The 20,299-nt window shown below is 41.6% G+C and overlaps 1 protein-coding gene across 1 annotated transcript in view; it reads right to left on the minus strand.

Moving 5' to 3' along the window:
* Positions 1-1,004: 1,004 nt before the first annotated feature.
* The window catches only part of EFEMP1 (EGF containing fibulin-like extracellular matrix protein 1), a 49,728-nt gene continuing 30,433 nt past the window's right edge, over positions 1,005-20,299 (minus strand). Inside the window, exons 4-10 of the mRNA XM_010023298.1 lie at positions 14,079-14,201; positions 10,068-10,187; positions 7,608-7,727; positions 6,067-6,186; positions 4,512-4,635; positions 4,194-4,389; positions 1,005-1,598 (exon numbers count right to left, since the gene is read on the minus strand). Coding sequence (XP_010021600.1) covers positions 1,440-1,598; positions 4,194-4,389; positions 4,512-4,635; positions 6,067-6,186; positions 7,608-7,727; positions 10,068-10,187; positions 14,079-14,201 — 962 coding nt within the window. The 3' untranslated portion in view covers positions 1,005-1,439. The remainder of the gene's footprint in view (positions 1,599-4,193; positions 4,390-4,511; positions 4,636-6,066; positions 6,187-7,607; positions 7,728-10,067; positions 10,188-14,078; positions 14,202-20,299) is intronic.

The raw sequence follows: 20,299 nt of genomic DNA on the forward strand, positions 1-20,299 counted from the left end.
CAGGTCTGCACCACAAGAGGGGTTTTGTGTGTATTGTATGTGCTATTCACAAATATTTTATATAGAAAATGAATTTGAAATAGAAAAGAGGCTCCTTCCTGTAAATCGGCAGCTAAGTAGCAATGTGTGAATGTTGTGTATTTATGCTCTTTTAATGTCAGTAAAACTAAAACTCAGTAGGAAATGCCCTTGTCCTTCTACAAAGGAATTGTGGTTTTGGTCTGCCATGAACTAACACTGTGTGGACCAAGATTTGGGTCCTTCTGACACCACAGAATTCAGTGGGGCTTTGCTGACTCCCCCAGTAGCTGATAATTCACTCCTCTAATGTACTTCTAAACTACCACAAAAACCCCCTGAATTCAATATGGTAAGAGATCTTTATTAAAAATTTTGTACATCAAAGGAATAACTACTACATTTTTAAACAAGAAATAAGATTTGACATATTACAAAAGGTGTTATTAGTTCTTGAATTAGAAATAAACTTTATGAACACTGTACATGATACATCTGAGTTGTAAAAGCAGGAATAGGACCGAGTGCCTGACAATGATATAACTTACTAAGCAAATGCACTCAATTCATAGTATAAAACATAGTATTTCTGGAGAAAATAGCATGTTAACTTCTGTCTGCAAATGCTGTATCCCTCTAAGCAGTAACTACCAACAGTGTTCTCGGGAGGAAGCACAGACACACGTGCCCTGTGCGGTGATTTTTCCATTTGGAGTTTCTTTCCTTGTTGGAGAAGTTTTCTTCCTATAGTCTATTTATGTTGGAGGGAGCAGAATGTTATTCCATGGTATGGTTAACACAATCTGCATAGAAAAACCCAATGCCAAACATTTCTCACCGTGTCACCTCCAACCCAGATTAGAAAAACCAACTGTGATAGCACATAAATGTCTACAGAAAGAGGTTTTTATTGACTGTTAGCTTTTGTTACAAAGTAGTTAAAAAGAAGAAATACATTTTAGCTTATCAGATAACCATTCTTTTTGTGTATCATTCATACTGTATCTTTTATTCTTGTTGAGATTGTCAGTGTAGCTGCATCAGAACTTCAAATCAGAACAACACAGAAGATCACCTTTTCATTGCATGACCTATTTGGCTAGGGAGGGGGTGTGAAGTTTTACAGGAGAATATGAACATACAGGTCTCATACAAAAGCAGAGTATGTATCTAGTCCAAGAAAGGTAATAAAAAAGATTTAAATCTTTATACAGAAAGTGACAATGCCCATGTTATACTATGGAACACATCTACTAAGTTTGAATTACAGGTGTAATGTGTGGATTACAGGTATCAACTTACTAAACAAATCTTGAAAATAAAACCAAGAGAGCAAACTCTATAAATAAAATAGTAAGTGCTTTCTTTAAGAGAGTATTCTTTGGCTGCTTTAAGTGCCAGTGAAGGGCTATTGAAAACCACTAAAATGCATAAGGTCCCACTATTATTGTTAATCTTAACACCGAGCTGGTACGATAGTTCAAGCTGTTGACTGTTAACATCTCCAGGTCCACAATGTGTTCTCTTGGTCCTGAGACTGATTTCACCAGCACAAGCATTGCACTCACGGCGCTTGTTTGCTGAAAGAACAACAAAAAACCCCCCAGTTTAATTCAGTCCAACCTAAAACGAGTCCCCAGTTGCATCAAGAGAGTGCTGGGGTGTTACTACACTGTAAAAATGCTCTGTCTCAGCACAGAGATACACAATGCAAGTATTCTTACAACGTGTTGAAATGGCCATGACTAATCTCACACCTGGCTTTGCTGCAGGGAAAGCTTTACCTGACCAGGGCTCAGAGGAATAAACTGCACTGCAAAATCTGTTCCTGGTTATGCTGACTCTCCTCAAGGACATGGGAAGTGGTAATCTATCCCAGGATGGTCTTTGTTTTTAGCCCCATCTATCAGCTTTTAAAATATAGAGAGAATAAGTAAAACAAGAGACCTAATGTCTTTAACAGTGATGTAGCTTGTTCAGTGAAGGAAAACTAAGTTTGTCTCAATGCTCATGCTGAAGAAGTCATGCTCTCCTTGTAAACACTGGGTATTCTTGCAACTGGTGTGCCTGTTGCCATCTCCATCTTGTACTGCTCCAAAGCTCTTTTCCCAGCTTGGGATCATGCTGCTGGGGAACACTGACAGGCCTTGTACATGGCATGCTGCAAGTTTGTTAAACAACTTTGTCATTTACAGGTGATAGCAAAAGGGTAAACTCCACCTCTCCCTTCGCTTACTACATATCAGACAGCTGAATCCAATCCATCCACTGTATCCAAGACACAGCTCCAAGTTTTACTACAACAATAGGAATAACTTCCAAGTAAGCCTTTGTTTACCACAGTCCCTTGCCAGGAATAAACACACGCTTCCTTATTTAAGGCCTGTGACTTCTTGTTGGGTGGCAACAGAAGATTGGAATTGTTAGTCTAAAAGTCAGTTTAAAGGCTAGATTGAGATCTAACCCAAAACTAGAGCTGGAGTGATCTTGTTCTTTTTTTAAGCAAATAACTTTGTATTTTGGGGGTAGGTAAGGGGGTTTGATGTGTAATAAATCCAGGGAAAAGCACCAGGGCTTAGGTTATACCAAAACAGGTGAGATACAGGTGAGTAATTCCTTGTTCCCATCTTAAGGAACCATGGTATAAATAGGCAGTGCCACATCTTGGTACACTTTGGGGATCTACTATCAACCTCCCATCTTCAGATTTGAAGAAAAATATGAAAACCTTCCAATGAATATATTTCTGGTTGAAGCTTTTTATGCTGATTCTCTTCTCCTGAGTGTAAACCCATATATGAAGCAGAAAAGGATTTCCCAGGGATTTGTAAATATGACAAGTGTCCAAGAAAATCAGATTTCTTCCCCCCAAAAAGCTTAAGAAGCAGATGTTAGGGACACTTTCACTCATGTGCATCTACTTGAGTGCATGATACCAACAGGAAATGCTGCTGTCGTCAGTCACTTGAACTTTTGTGGGTTTCTGAAATAGTTGCAGTGCTATGGGAAAATGAAGGTTTGAGTCTGCAGCACACAAAGCCCTTGTAAGTTACCCTGAGCTTAGCACTCCAGCAAGCAGTGCCTCATCCCAAGCTGCTACTGATTTCAATACTTTTTTGGAGAAATGAGAAATTTAAATTGCATATTTTATATGATTAATATTCTTGCAGCTGAGAACCACCCCCCCTCTGTGTGCTGGGCTGCACCCCCAAAGCGTGAGCAGCAGGTCACACTGCTCCCCCTCTGCTGTGCTCTGGGGAGACCTCCCCTGCAGCCCTGATCCAGTTCTGGGGCAACAGCACAAGAGGGACGTGGAGCTGTTGGAGTGAGTCCAGAGGAGGCCACGGAGCTGCTGCAAGGGCTGGAGCAGCTCTGCTCTGGAGCCAGGCTGAGAGAGCTGGGCTGGGGCAGCTGGAGAAGAGAAGGCTCCTCAAGGGGACACCTTAGAGCAGCTCCAGTGCCTAAAGGGGCTCCAGGAAACCTGGAGAGGGGCTTTGGACAAGGGATGGAGGGACAGGACAAGGGGAATGGCTTTAACCTGCCAGAGGGGAGATTGAGATGAGCTCTGAGGCAGAAGCTCTTCCCTGTGAGGGTGCTGAGGCGCTGGCACAGGGTGCCCAGAGAAGCTGCGGCTGCCCCATCCCTGGCAGTGTTCAAGGCCAGGTTGGACACAGGGGCATGGAGCAACCTGCTCTAGTGGAAGGTGTCCCTGCCCGTGGCAGGGGTTGGAACTGGAGGAGCTTTAAGGTTCTTTCCAACCCAAACCATTCTGTGATTCTATGATAATTATATAAGGAATCTTTATAAACCTCTGCTAAATACATATATATAGCTGTTGGGACAGAGTGAAAAGCACGGAGGTATCTCACTGGGATCGGGGTGTCTGAGGATTGGTGAACATTCATGATCACTACTAGTGTTGTATTCATTTGAAAAAACAGTTTGATTCTCAATTTAGAGTTTTTAGGTAGAAAAGTAAAAGGCTTTTTAAAATTTAGAAACCAAGCACATTTGAAAAGGAAGAATCAAAAAGTTGATCAACTTTGGGATGCTGTGATACTCTTCTGGGGACATTTGATGGCTTTGCCAAATGGCCAGGCACTAGAACACCTTGTGGAGTTATGACCCAGTTGTTTTCATCCCCTGCTCAGGGTCCAGCTCCCTCCAATACTCACTCTCAGGTAAAACTCTCCATTTTCATTCCCAGACTTGATCCGGAATGTGTTAATGGTATTAGGGTAGATGGTGGTTGCCTGGATCTGGAAGATGTCGGAGGGCACCGTTCGGTCGGAGCGGATGCTCATGTATTTGTACACCACAGAGTACGGCAGCTCCCGGCAAATGGTGTTTGATACAGGGCAGACACAGCGGCTGGAAGACACAGAAGGGTGAAACTGTGAGAGCTGCAAACACATGGTATTTGCTTTCTGTTGTGCGTCCTCATGTTGCCTCTTGTGGATCACCCTAAAAAAAGAGGCCAATTCTTCTCTTACTTCTCAGATGTGAGGACGTAGGGCTCTTGACAAGGATTGCTTGGGTAACAGCGAAATCCTCCGTGGTAATTCCAGCAAATTTCATCCTCTCTGCATTCATTAGTGGTCTCACATTCATTTATATCTAGGAGGAAGGAAAAGGGGCTGTGTCAAAGCAGATGGAAATGAGTCTCTTACAAAACCAAACAGTGTCTTCAAAACAACCACCGGCTTGTCTGCTGAAACCCAACAGGTTCCTGTGTTCTTTACCTGCTCTTTTGGGGCCTGGCTAGAAAGGATTTCCCTATGCAGAAGTGGGATAAATGTGTTTGAGTGTTCATTAAGTCTGAAGATTTTTTTTTTAAGTTGACTAAAGATACACATTAATCATAATACAACTGTGGACATACTGTAAAGCTTTTAAGTAGCAAAGTATGATTTTATAGCAGAAGATACCTTGTAGACAGAGGAAAAAGGTTTTGAGGAAGAATTGTGATTTCCTGTCTTTTGCAGGTTCTCATTTTTAATTGCCTGAGTTTTGTGATATAAATACCTACTTAATGGCTACATTTTAACTAAAATAGCTTTGAAAGGAATAAGGAAAACTTGGGGTTTGTGTCAAGCAGGGCTTCCTTTTTTGCCTGAGAAAATAACCCTGAATGCAGGTGGGGACTGTCAGACTCGCACTGTATTAATGCTCTATTATCCTATTAGTGCCAGAACCCCAGTAGCATCTACCTACATGGTCTCCTGAAATGAACAGTCACAGAAAGGGTTCAGTCATGGAAGGCACAAACATATTTACATTGTCAAACTACCCCACGATGGTCAGTATTAGCTGCTGGTCTTAAGGGAAAGAAATTAATCTGGATTTTATACAAAATATTAACTAAACTGAGTTGTTTCCTCATCCCGTCTGCCAATAATTAGCACCTATTTATTTCTATAGACAATGACTGTTAAGCTAGGTTCTGGATGACAGAAGCAATGGTTCTTGCACTTAATAAGTTGTTCTGCAATAATCTCTAATAAGATACAGAGACATTTAGCACCAGTGAGGAAATCCCAGACTTCAAAATTCTGGCATTGGTGGCACCAGAACATGTATTTTCTAAGCACAGATTATCAAAGCTGCTCAAGTCTTGTGTAGTATTTTTCTCCTGTTATCAGAAGAAACATCTTTCATTTCTACTGTGGCTGGAGTAAGGAATCTCTATAAAATGAAACATGATATAAAGGCATGTTTAGTGTCTGTAAAAAATGGTCTAATTTCCTTTTGCAGAGAGATTTATCACTGCAACGTAGACTCATACCTAGACATCCAAGACCAATTTTACCTAAAGGTTGCAAAAACAGGCACTTTGTCCTTGGAATCTGAAGGACTGAAGAGTTTGAGCTGCAGGATTCAAATAAGAATTAATATAAGAGATGCAATTAATCATCAAATGTTTTATCAACATATCTTTTGCTAACATAATGTTACGGGATATAAATATTTAGATAGGAAGCATTCTTAGCTTTGCCTGAAATAATGTTACTAATGCAGTATTGAGGCTGCAAAGCTGAGGGCACTCACCTTGACAGGTTCTGCTTCCTACTACCTGGTATCCTTCAGGGCAGACACAGGAGAATTTTCCTGGTTCGTTGACACACTGATACTGACATATATAACTTGAAGTTCTGCATTCATCAATGTCTGCAGAGACAGAATAGCTTAAAGTTACTGTTGTCTAACATTTACCTTGTTACAGAACTAAATATAATGGCTAAATGCTGGTTCTAACAGTGGAAGAAAAGAATTCTGTCTAAAAGGAGTAAGTTATCAAAGCTCTGAAATGTATTGCTTAATACCTCAGTTGCAAACAGAAGGGCAAGTTCTGCTGGTGTTTTATCAACAGTATTGAGAACTTGGGATTTGAGGAGGCAGAAGCTAAGTTTAGATTTCAGAACAGGTTTGGGAAAATAAGTCTTGAAAGAATTTATGCTTTTAGTATTCCAAAATGTGGTTACTTTCACAAAACCCCACAGATGGGAGATTAGTTAATAAGGCAAAAATATTGCCTTTGTACTCTTGCCCTATGCTAACAGAGTAGCTCTTTGGGAAAGAGGGGAAGGCCTCTTTTTGTCTTCAAATAACAATCAGTGTGTACCATTCTCTTTTGGTTCTTTTAATCCTTGTGTAACCATCAGTCCCTTGCTAGAAAGTGTAATGTGACACAGAATTGAACAGTGTATGCCGTTAACTGGAAATGAAATTAAACCTATCAAAACTAGGGAATAGCTTGGAAAACAACCCAACTCCCTCCTACTGCCTCTGAGGTTTGAGCCCAGTTCTTGGTTCCATGTCAGGGCTGTCCTTGGAGGCTGCATACTTGCTGCTCCCTGTTCTGTTCACTTGCAAATAGGATTAGTTTAAGAAGCTTGGAGAGGGAGCATCTGTAATAGCTCTGCTAGCTTGTTTAGCAGGGCAGTGGTAAACCAAAAAGCCCTCTTTGGCTCAAAGACTGGTAGAAAGGATATTGGCTTTACGGGTGAGATCATCATGTGTCCAAAAGGAGATTAGAGAACCCCTGTGGAGACTCTGGCAGAGGAAATAGAGTGTTGATTGTATAATCATCAGGAGACATGCTGTTTGGATACACAGGCTTGAAAGCCCCTCAAAAGCACAATTGTCACTTCCTTAAAATCAGAAATGGGAGGTTTTATTTTCAGAGAAGCTCAACAACGCACAAACTTGCACTTGTTTTTGGTTTGCATTCCTTTCCGATTCATTTCATGGTCATCAGCATTAGACCACACACAAGTCCAATGAGTTTGTGAAACAAGCATTCAGAAGCCTTATTCTTCCCAGCTGTGGTCTGAAATGTAGTAATGTCTGTCCTGCTATGCACTTACTATTGAAGAGATACCCAGATCTATGTGTACCTGAGCGCAGCTGCTAAGGTGTGGATTAACAGCTACATTTGGAACACAAACACTAAATGTCTTAAGGGTTTTGGCTACAAACTGCACCCACAGGGTGGCTCCACTTCAGTTATACCCGTTAGTTCACAAAAAGACTTCTGGAACATGATTTAAAGCAAAAAATCCCTCTTCCAAGACACACAAATTGCTTACCTTCACAGTTGATTCTGTCACTGCTCAGCTCAAACCCCGGGTTACACTGACAGATGAAAGAACCCAGTATATTGTAACACTGTTGTGCACATGGGTTATTGGCATCACATTCGTTGATGTCTGAAAGGAAAAGTTACAGTTCTTGATCCTTTGTAGCTGGCATAAGGCTGATTAAGTGAGTTAGTCCTTGGTCTGGGTCTATTGCTTAGCAGGAGCTCAGTTGACTGTATCAATATAGATTCTGCATCACTGGAATGTCAGATCTATGCTTTACATTCCATGTAGCAAGAAGAGTAGTTTTCCAGGAATGAGAGTTATTCTAATGTGTGATGGATTCTTCCAAAAATGTTCAGTGTGGCTATTAAACTCCACATTCCAGCCTCTTTTTTTCAGGTATGACATGCCAAGTCTCTATAAATAATTGATATAAGGAACACATACTGATAAGAGCTCTCAGCATGTAGTGGTTAAGATTTATTGGAGCTATTTATTACTCTTAAAATTTGTTCTTTTAAATTCCATTACAATTATAACACGAGCCTTTGAGGCCAGTGGAGTTTTGCAATGCTCAAAGGCCTAGACCATATTGGGGGAAGGTATGTTTCTATGCTGGATTTTTTCCATGATGTGCCCATCCTATGAACGTATGTGAGAACACTGGTGTGAGAAGCAATTTTTGATGGGAAGTTTATACAACTGGAATCAACTCTGGAATCTATAACACTTGTTTTCATAGGCTGTTGACTAACTGCTGCTCCTCTGTTATTTATTCTGTGTGTTTTCCCTTCTATTCCTCCCCTTTTGCATTCATATTTGTGTTTATCAGATATAACCAGTAGTGGAGAGATGCATTTGGAAAGATCTTGAGCTCATGGGTTTTGTGAATGTTTACTGATGTCAGCAACCCTCAGTCATTCACAGATACAACTAAAGACTGAGAAAGATGACTAAGATCAGGCACTAAACCAATGAGGAGGATGTTAATTCTCTATATGATGAACCTTCTAGTCCTGAAAATGAATGGGAATAGAGTAAAATTGATTACAAGGGTTTTTTTCTTCCTCCTTTTAGTTAATTTCTGGCAACAGTGCAAAGAATGGCCATCGTGACAATGCTACCAGAAGGAATAAATGAGCTAGCCAAGCACTAAATAAGCTAGCCAAAGCCACAGCTCTGTTTTCCTTCCATGAAATGTTGACGTGCTTTCAATATATGCTAAAGTTGTACCACCAGTGCAATCGGTACAGTGTCAAGTACCACTTCTGCCAGATGACTCTTGCACATGTCAAAGTCTGTCCTGATGCAACAACCATTCATTTACAAATTTTCTTCTTAAGATTTACTTCACCTTTCCTCCTAGGAGTAGGCCTTATTACGCTGGGAGGCCAGCAACTCGGAGAAGAGATGTTTTGGTGAGACACTTGGTGAACTTGAAGCAGTCATGGATTTGTGAGTGTAACTGCAAGAATACATCTTGCATTGGAGCTATGGGAAGGGTCAGATAAGTAACAACTGCCCACATGGTTATGTGGTGTCCATGAGCAATTTGTATCCTATCATTTGGTGAAAAAGAGCAATTCCTTTCTTAGTCCTATGCTGTATGCCAAGGATCTTGATAAGATATGGCAGCACTTGGAAGTAATGGTAGAAGCTGGAAAACCTAGATCAATTTTTCTACCTATATAAAAATGCATATATAATATAGATTTTTTTTTAATGTATAGCCATAAAGAACTTCTGACCATCTCTATCACCAGTCTCTTTGTGTTTTATGGCCATTCTCTCTGTACTTCAGACAGTTACCTTTTTATTATTATTCTAATTCTTCTAGAACAGAACTTGTGATTTCAAACTGAACAGCAGTCTTAAAGTTCTACTGCAAGTTTTCCCTTAGTGTTTTACTTCTAAAGGGTCACTCTTAGTGACCCTGGTTTTCATTTTTAACATTACTTTATAGACATTCTAATGTGACTTAGTAGCTTTCTTTCCTCACTATGCTTATCATGTGCTGAAGCTAATTCTACTAATGCAGAGGTATAGCACTGCTTCTCCTGGTTTCCAGTTCCAGCCTTTGTTGCACGAATGGGAATAATATCATGAAAGCCAAGGATAAAGCAAAGCAATCCACCAGAATGGAAAGAATAATTGAATCTAAGATTAAGTAATGAATATAAACCTCTAAGGTTCCAGGTGCCAAACTAGATGCTCTTTGAAAACCTGCTGGGCCAACAAAATAACAGGTTTTCAATAAGGCTTCAACTTCCTCTCTAACCCTCCGGTACTTGTTGGATCACTTGCAGGAGAACCTCTTGCTACAGCAACTGTATGTCTTCCTGTTGAGATGTATTTCCTTTAAGTGGAGATGAAGATACTTAAATTTCAACTATGGCAAGTCATGTGTCAGTATCTGTCTCTAGACTGAGTGAGCTCATGTGTAAATACATGCAGAGGAGGTCTTACCTACACAGGTGTGGTTGTTGGATGCTAACTGGAACCCAGCATTGCACTGGCAGTAATAGGAACCAGGGGTGTTCACACATCGATGGTGGCAGTACGGACGAAGGGTGCACTCGTCAACATCTGAGTTACCAAAGGAGAGAGATTAGCTCAAATGGAACCATGGCAGTTCACTGCTGCAGTCTGGTGTCCAAAGAAACTGGAAAGTTAATGGCACTTGATTAAAAGTGGGGTGGGGGGAAGCTTATGTGACTGAGGTACTCTTGCTGTGGATATTACAAGGCTGTGTGGAGACCTCAGAGCAGCCTTCCAATATCTGAAGGGGGCTGCAAGGATGCTGGGGAGGGACTCTTCATCAGGGACCATAGTGATAGGAAAAGGGGAAATGGGTTCAAACTGAAACAGGGGAAGTTCAGGTTAGATCTTAGGCAGAAGCTCTTCCCTGGGAGGGTGCTGAGGCACTGGCACAGGGTGTCCAGAGGAGCTGTAGCTGCCCCATCCCTGGCAGTGTTCAAGGCCAGGTTGGACACATGGGCTTGGAGCAACCTGCTTTAGTGGAAGGTGTCCCTGCCCATGGCAGGGGGTTGGAACTGGATGAGCTTAAGGTTCTTTCCAACCCAAACCATTCTGTGATTCTACGATAATTTCACTTTTTCTTCTATAAAACCTGTTTCATGCTGATTGTCTTCCAGCCACTGAGATCAATCCACATTCCAACTTAATTTTCGATTCAGTTCCACAGTACTGCTTAGTCTGGTTTATTTTGCATAGGTAAACCCCAGAATGTTCTGCTTTTCAACCAAGATTTCTCCTGATCAAACATAACACCGACCAACATGGTGAGTCTGGCTTGCAGCTCTTGTTTTTCCTAAAAATTCCCACACAGAACTCTTAACATGTAACAAATCCTTTCAGCTCCATTAAGAAGAGTCCAAGTTTTCTGTACAAGTACAGGGGAATAGTGAGGACAGAAGATTAATGGGCCTGAAAAGGAAACAGGTTGTTGTGCTTCCACAGAAACCGGTTTGCTCCCCAAGAGGCTGCCTCTGTTCCCATTCTCCTCCCTGCTGCTCCTACCCACCTTCCCATACAGCAGCACCAGCACCTCCTGCCTGTGCTCCCTGGTGCAGGGGAAGGTGATAAGACTAAAGTTGGTGCTGTCTGAGGCAGTATTAACTTTGCCAGCCTCTCCTTGCAGCTTAGCCCTGGAGTTGAGGTGGAGCAGGCTGCCTTTCCAAGTTTCAGCATTCCTAATGTGCACTGAAGCAGGGTTTTCACCTGTGAACCATACAAAATGTGCAACAGCCCATTCTTTTACCTCTCTGCATTCTACAAGGTTTCCTTGTGTTCTGGAGGAGCTACTGCCTCTGATTTTGCCTGGAAAACATCTTATTTCTTAGGGCACTGATGGTACTTGTATGTGCAGCAGCTGCCTTTAGTTGTGGCCTGCTTGAGCTTGGTGAAGAAATCCAGCCCGTGTTCTGTACATGTACACAATGGGAGATTTCAAAGGCTCAACCCTCAGACAAATAAGACCAGTTTGCACTGGAACAAAAGCAGGCACTTCCCATATCCATGCCAGATCTTGAGTTTCCTACCTCCAGCTGTTTCCACCATAGATGTGTTTAAAAAGAGGCCAAGGCGTTTTTTTATATAATGAGGAAAGTGTTTGTTTTAATATCAAGTGAAAAAATAATCTTTAGAAGTTAACCCTTTCTGTGTCAGGTCTGCAGTCGCTCTTTGGGGCTCAACTTAGCAGAGGAGTCTTTTGGATGGTTCTGAATGGAAAGGCTCATGCTGGAAAATTCCTGCCTATCCGTACAGTAGCGACTGTCTCTGTAACTCTTACTGCTGGGAGATATTTGGAAGTAGAAAAGGAATAAATCAGGAGGCTCAGTAAGTCTCATCCATCCTTGACTTTTACAGAACTAAGCTCTACAAAGTGCTGTTTAAAGACCTCATTATACAACATAGACATGAGCAATGCTTTGCTGCTCAGGCGCTGCACTTGTGCACAGAAATGCTTCCAGGATCTGGCTGTAATTCAGTGGGAGTTTTCCTGGCGGGATTAGGCACATCCATGCTAAGCATTATCTAATCAATTCAGCCAAATCTTCACTTTGAAGTAATGCTGGAAAAGTTCTTTCTATCTGCAGCCCTGTGTTTCAGAAAGGACTAATTTTGCAATATGTGAACAAGCTAAAAATGAATGAAGAAAATTAGTGAATTTAGACTAAAATCAACCAGTTGTTAGAAATGAGCCTTTTTCTCTCTCTGCCTTGAAGCCAAAAGAGTGTGGAAAAATTTCTTTCAAATTTAAGAAACATTTCCTCCCATATGGAGAACTTCTATCAAGATCTGGCCCCAGGAACATTTTCTGGCAAAGTGGTTATAAAATCCCCAAAGACAGGCTTTATTCTGAAACACTGACAGTCCAAAGGGGAGGGATGGACTTAGAATTTAGGTCAGTGTGTGATATGTAACACAGGTGTTCTTCTTGATTTTGACCTACATAGGACAAGGGAATTTTCACTTTCCAGACATCTTCATATATAGATTTTGGGGCATACATCACATGGAGATGTCAGGGTGTCTCGTAGTGCTGCTTGTCTTCTGAATGTTATATAACGTGTCCTGTGAGACTTTCAGTTAGTACCATGAGTCTTGACACCCAAAGTGCTGTTGCACAGCAGTGATACACTTCACCTGCTCTAAACATAATCTAGATAAACCCCAGATATTAAAAACCCTATCAGTGACTTACCAAAACTCTTCCTCTACCTACATTCCAAACCGCTCATCTGACTCTTGCACAGAGAACTGAGAGATATCAGACACATCTGTGTTTACAGCAGTTTGACAGTTCAGGGCCTGATCCATGTCTCTTAGGAAAGAGATAAGAACTTTTGGGTTGATTTTGACAGCCCTTGGCTCAGAACCCTGCAGAAAGAGCCATGCTCAGAAATTGAAGTTAGTCTAGATGTGGACTGAAGCTTCCCCTGTTTCCTTCCTGCAGTGACTACCTATAACCTTAGCAAGGCTTTTTGGAAGAGAATATAAATAACAATCAAAGAATTCTTAAACACTTTCAAGTGCAGGATCTTGAACACAAAGAGGAAAACCTGAAGTTCTGTTGAAGACATAAAAACCCAAATGCTTTTCTCCTACGCTGCTTAAAAGCAGTCTTGTGTCTTCTAAAAGGCAGTCTGGAATATCACCTCATGATGTGTATATTTGCTTCTCTTATTTCATAGGTTTTTATTATCTCTGACAAACCTGAGCTTAAGGCCGCAGTGCCCATAAAATCAATTCATCCATCAAAATTATGATGGAGGTGTTAAATAAAGGCTGAAGGAGCACTGCAGGAACAGGGTAATGACACTTTTGCATAACATCCCCAAATGAGGATGGCATAGGAAAGATGCAGTGTTTATACTGCACTTGGATTTAATTTCATGCTATACTTGTATAGGTCCCAAGGGTGCTAATAGTTTATTTTGGCACAAAGAATAAAGTGCAGCAGTTTATAAGTTGCAAGTATCATATACCTGCATTCAGAGTTTCCATCTCCTTCGTGTGTACTCATAAAGCTGAGCACTGAACCAGACTGTGCAAGGGGGCTCTGCAGAGCTGGGATTAGGGCTGCGTGAAGGTAGAGCTTTGTCCTGGAGACCTGGACTCAAGTCTCCCTGAGGTCAGTGGAAAGACATGCTCTGCTTTGCTGCTACAGTAGACTCATGACTGTATCCGGGCCATTAGGCAATACCCCAATACAAACAATAAACACAATGGTAACTGTTAGCAAAATTAATCTTGTGAACTTCAACTCCAAGTGTTGATTGTACTTAAAATAGTTTCTAGCTCCATGTTTCAGTGATTAATCCTTGTGATAAAGTGCCTATTCCACTGCATTTCACAGTCGCATAGCTATTTTACCCATACACTTTATAATCAATTTAAAGTTTGCAACTGTATACAACAAAAGAAAATCATTTAGTCCAGAGCAACACTTACCAACACACTGGTCCCCTCGTTTCTGATAGCCTGGAGGACACTGGCAGCTGAAGGAGCCTCTTAAATTGACACATACTTGATCAGCTCTACAATTGTGGGTTCCAGTTGCACATTCATCTATATCTGTATAGAAAAAACAAATGCAATATTAGTCATAAAGTTTACTTAAAACAGTTTTATCCTGTTGAAATGCTTTATGCATCTTACAGCTACCTCTAAGTGAAGTTCAGATATACTCCAAAGATGTCATTTCAGGGCTTACTCCACTTGCAGGATGTAAAATCTTATCAGATTTTTAATGGCTTTTAATTCTGACATACTGCATTTGTAACTGTTTTCAGATATGGTTATTTTAAACATTCAGATACTTTTATTTGTCAAATGCCATTAATATTCTGTCCTTATCACTATAAAACATTCTGTAAACTTCTTGCAACTTTATCATAATTTAATCATTTGACTTTTTTGCCTTGTGTTTTGTTTCCCATGCTGTTTGGTTGTTGAATGCTGAATCACTCAAGAAAACTTCAGCAAACATAGTTCAGCTCTTTCTCAAGGATGAGATGAGTTAGAAATGTTGTTTTGCTGATACTAAAGAGACTCTTGTGATCTCTTCTGCATGGCTCCCATGATCCATACTTTGGACAGGGACTTGGAACCTGGTATGTGATGGCCTTCTCCTCAGGAAGAGATCTGCCTCTTGTCATTCCCATGAAAACTCCCATAATTCAATCTGCTAAAGTCTTTGGAAGGAGTCCAGGTATGTTTGCATTTGAACAGTACAGCTAAAAATGCAAATACTAGGCTAATACTTTTCAGAGTAATCCACACTAAATGCAGGTTTCTACAAGTAGAACCCCACCATTCTGATTTTGCCTACTCATTGTAACTGCTGGAGGTACTTAATTAGAATTAAACTGCATGTGCTGACAAATAGGTTGCTGAAAATGGCATTGCAATTTGCTTTCTCATCTGAACATCCCAAATGTTGGAGAGCTTTTTAGTGTAACCTGACACAGTACAGTGAGAGGACTTTTCAGTTTTGGCATTGGACACAATTTGGAGACTCTAGGCTGAATAAACAAATTCCTTCAAACTTATGATCTCCAGTTTACAAATCTCAGCTGACCTCTCTATTTGTATAGGCACTGGGGATGTTAGAACATCACCAGTGGCAGATTCTGGGTGGTGCTTTGGAAAAAATGATGGATTCTTTCTCATAGCAAATGAAAACAATTTTGACCACAAGATTCAATAAAAAATAAACCATCAACAGTTTGAATTAATTCTCAATGTTCACCCTTCCCCCAAATGTCCAACTATTTTACAGCTATCTTCTCTTTATCTGACAGGGAAAACAAAACCCTTTTCTGTTAGCCCCCTCTTTACATTTCTGCATAATACCTGAAGCTGCTGTGTTGATGCAGGACTTGTTTACTGTGTTGTTCTGTCCTGGAAGCTGAAAAGCACATTCTCAGGTGTAAAGACTTTCAGGGACTAGAGCTGCTGCCTCATACCAACCTGACACATCATTAAACGCTCGAGCCAAAGCACAGTGGAGTTCCATGCAAGTCTTTGCAAAGACTTCACTGGGCTTTGCATGTACTCTTGGTGTCTACAAAAGCTGAAAAGAAGATGGCTATAATACTCAGAGAGTTCAAATCCTTCTTGTGCAAGCTGTGTGGGAATAAAGAAAGGTTATTTGATCTTTAAGAACTTCATGTATGAGTAAACTTACGTGAGTTATCTTTTAAGACGGATCAGTTAAAATGCATTAAGTCCTTATGTTGCCATTTACATCCATGGCCTGATTTCCATTTAGTTTAACTTCTATGGAGTAATAAGCTACTCCAGCTAAAAGGAAGCGAACTAGACTGACTTATGCACCCAGGGGCTTTGATTCGTCCCAATGGTAAGTTCAGTTTGAAAGAAAAACCATTATTCAAAAGCAGCATTTGACTGCTGGCTGTGTCCTGATTTGGAAGCTCTTGGAGGATTCAGTGCTATGGCCCAAAAGACCTGTGTTTAGAACAACCTTTTCTTGAGATTGGCTTTAAGGAATCCTTTAGAGTGCTCCTTAGCTTCTTACTCGAGTTAGGATCCTGAACTGAGCTGTGTGTTAGTGTGGCTGCCATGTCTGCTGCAGGAAAGCAGAGCAGTACATGGTATGGTCCTGGTGGCCTTCAGAAGAGCTTTTTCAGTGATGTTACTCTATGTAGTCATGGTACTTTTTGCTATTTTGATTGTCTTTGGATGGCTTTTATTGAGATGCAAGTCCCTAGGCAAGGTGGGAAATGGATACATGGAATAAAGCATTGATGGGAGTTCTTTGAGAACTCCAATCTGGTTTGTTTGTGGACTTTACTCAAATGCCCAAGGTGGGAAGTGAAGGTGGACAGGAGAGCAGCCTCAAGCCTGCATGGGGAAGGGCAGTAGGTTGCCATGCTCAGAGCAGTTCTGCTTACATCTGTGCAAAGAAAACAACGATGCTAGAGGAGGGGTGATGGCCTAAAGATCCTGTTTCAAGTGCTTCAAGTAAAGCACTGTGGGAGGAGAACTACAGGCAGTGAGAAAGGTTTCACTGCTGGAACATTCAGTTCTGACATCTCCAGCATTGCAATAATTACAGATAGGTCTACTGTTGTGAGTGATACAAGGGTGAGGAAGCGAGTGGAAGTTTTCAGCACTGAAAGCAGTGCCAAATATGAATTGTATTGGTGGGATACCAGAAGCAGCCCAGCCCTTGTGGAGTATGGCAAGCAGCACTGGTGGATTTTGCAATGTGATGTTGCTGCACAGATCTCTGCATCTATGCGTTTGAGTGAGGCCCAGAGAGAAGTCTTCAGCTTTTTGGCACTCGATGTGACCTGAATCATCCTCCATTAGAGAAACAGTCTTTTTTCTAACTGTCCTGAGAGTTACTGGAGCAATAGAGGAGTGGAAGTCATAGGAAGGAAGCAGCTTCGATGTTGGAGGTCTTGGGATGAGGCAAGTCAGCTCCATTTTTCTCTGAGGTGGCCGAGGCAGAGTTATCTGCCAATACACACACACAGTTCTAGCCCCATATGAAATAGCATAACCCTACGCTGGTGGTGCCAGTGTTGATCCGTGATACCCACTTAAGTGTCCATGGTTCTTGAATAGGTAGGCTGTCTATCTGTGATTGTTCAGGGTCTGACGATCTGGTCTGAAGCTTCCAGTCTGTTTTCCCACCTCTCTGTGTGGAAATGCATAGCCCCTACGTCTCATTCCATTACTCTGAAAGCTGCTTTTTCCAGTTTAAATCAGACTTTTCCAATCCTTTAGATTCCCAGCTTGTTTATCACAACCTGCACAGTGCCCTCTGATTCTGTGACAGTGATCTAAAAGCTGCATCAATTACTGCTTTTAAGCTGCATCAAGTGCAGTAACATAGGGATGAGATGGTGGATATACAAACCACATGTTTTCCCTTAAATTCTACCATTTCATTCCATTTGATCTTTCTTGACAAAATCCCTGCACTTAAGTGTGAACAGTAAATGAGGGTATTGGGGACCCATATGTTTGTTTTCTGCCTGCTGCAGACACCCCTGACCAGCCTGATTTGGAATCTGTGAAGACAAGGACCTGGGTGTGATAGAAACTCCCACAGGAAGATCACAGAGATCACCAGCTTTAATCCTAAGAGCAAGATCCATTTGTCTGCCCTTTCCTCTCCAGCACAAATGTTTAATCATGTGTGTTACGTGCATGTGTGTTTATAATAATTAAAGAAATTAAAACAAGGCACTGCACTGCACACACTTGTGTCTCTGGGGAGAGGGTGAGAGAACAAACATGTGACAGATGTTTGTCATGTTGCTTAATGCACTACTGGAAAGCACTCAAGATACCACAGTGATGAGTGCAGTATAAGAAACAGATCTAGAAAGAAAATAATGGGCTTTTACAAGCTCATTCTTGAGCATCTTTCCTCTGCATCCTCTTGTCCAAATTTAGTGTCATCATGTTAAAGTTTGTTCCCATGAGTGTTTCAGCAGCTGATGCCGTAGCTGAGGCTTCTACCTTAAGCAAGTAGCTTGTAAGTGATACATGAAAACACCCTCAACTCATTCCTCATGCTTACTCATGCCTTAAATTTCACTTCTAAGTGTTACACGTATGTTCACCCAGGTAAAATTACACTGGTAACCAGTAATGCAAGTGATCTTCTCTTTTAACCTTATCCTATTTTCTTTCTATTTTCTAATCTCAGCTAACATTTAAAAGGTTTATCTGCAGGGAACAGCACAACAAGAGCTGTAAGTTTGTATTACATCGTTAAACAACCTGAATGGTATTTGGTTATTGATTCATGCAACCGGTGAAATACAGATCAATCCTTACACTCACTGTAGCTCTGGGTCTGATCTAAGAAGTTGCTGAGATTTTTATTCCCAGACAGTTATTCCCTGGGCAGTTGTAACCTGTGTAGTTGAAATTTTCCTTTGAAATAGCCCGAGCATCTCTAACAGTCCTTTTGCAGATCAATTTGACTGGGAAATGGAGCTGGGCTACCTTCAGTGTCTTGATCATTGTAATAATTGAACTCAGATAATGATGCAGCCTTTCAACAGGCCACTTGAAAACAAGCTTCTTACCGGATTTAGTTGTACTTTAAATAGTTACAAAGAATTAACAAAACTTGTAAAATGTGCTTGGATTGAGTACTTTAATCTCCATACATTGTTTCTAGGTGTTACATCCAGAATACTACACTGAAAGAACATGACAGTTTCGAAGTCAAGTACTCTGGGGTTGCAAACCACAGCATTCAGGTTCTCTAAAAAGTCTGTATTCAGATCCATGGAGTCACCATGACACAGTCTTTAATTACATGGATCTCATACTCTCCCGCAGGCTTGTGCTTGGTCAAACCATACCATTCCTCAAATGCATGAGGTGGTGTGGGCCTCTGTCAAGATGCAATGATTACTGCCATCTAAAACCCTGAAATTGATGTAAAGTCAGAGTCAACAGAGCACTGGGGGGAGGACACTGGTCTCTCAATTAAATTACATGGAGGCCACACTGCTTTTCCAGAACTGTTTATGGAAGTCCTCAACTGCACCATGGTAAATACGGCCATCAGACCCCAGTGACTCATCCTAATGTAAATACCACTGTTTGCAGCACTCACCAGGGTTATTCTAGAAAGTTCATTTTGGAAGAGAGCTGGGCTGGTTCAGCCTGGAGAAGAGAAGGCTCCTGAAGGGGAGACTTTAGAGCAGCTCCAGTGCCTAAAGGGGCTCCAGGAAACCTGGAGAGGGGCTTCGGACAAGGGATGTAGGGACAGGACAAGGGGAATGGCTTGAACCTGCCCGAGGGGAGACTGAGATGAGCTCTGAGGCAGAAGTTCTTCCCTGTGAGGGTGCTGAGGCGCTGGCACAGGGTGCCCAGAGAAGCTGTGGCTGCCCCATCCCTGGCAGTGTTCAAGGCCAGGTTGGACACAGGGGCTTGGAGCAACCTGCTCTAGTGGAAGGTGTCCCTGCCCATGGCAGGGGTTTGGAACTGGAGGAGCTTTAAGGTCCCTTCCAATTCAAACCAGTCTGGGATTCTACGCTACTGGCAACTATTTACAGGTGAAGGTAATTTATGTGCATCACCTGCTGTTTGAAGTTTGCAGGGTGCTACAGCAATAATGTGAGCACCCTGGAGGGCAGCAGAGCTTGCTCCTGTGTTCCTTCACAATATAAATCAACTTGCATTTCATAGTTTTAATTCCACAAGCCTCACTAATAGCTATGCCCAGTGATTCCCTCATTTTCCAAAAATGTACCCGCACTCCCTCTTGAAGTGATTTACACAATTATGTCCTTCCACTGCTGACTTTGGCAGCCTCCTCTCCACTCCAACCACCACTCGTGTACAGACATTTCTCCTGACCTGCATTTTAGCTATAGCTTTCTCTACATCTAGTGTATGGTTCCCTGGGTTAAAGCTGGTTTTATTCCTTCTCCACTGCAATCCATTCTGTCAGGATCTTATCTACATCCATAAAATTCTTTCCCAGTCTCTCTCTGAGAGCTCCAAACCTGGCTCCGTTCCCTTCCCACTGTGACTCATTTTTCCCAAACCCCCTGACTCATGCTGCTTGCTCACTTATGCAACAGCTTAATCTCTGTAATTTGCTTCGTATCATTATGAGAAGGACATAAATTCATGAGATGCATTTCCCCACTGCTGCAAGCTTTTGTAGG

The sequence above is a fragment of the Nestor notabilis genome, unplaced genomic scaffold, assembly GCF_000696875.1.
Source record: "Nestor notabilis isolate BGI_N333 unplaced genomic scaffold, ASM69687v1 scaffold15701, whole genome shotgun sequence".
Lineage (NCBI taxonomy): Eukaryota > Metazoa > Chordata > Aves > Psittaciformes > Psittacidae > Nestor > Nestor notabilis.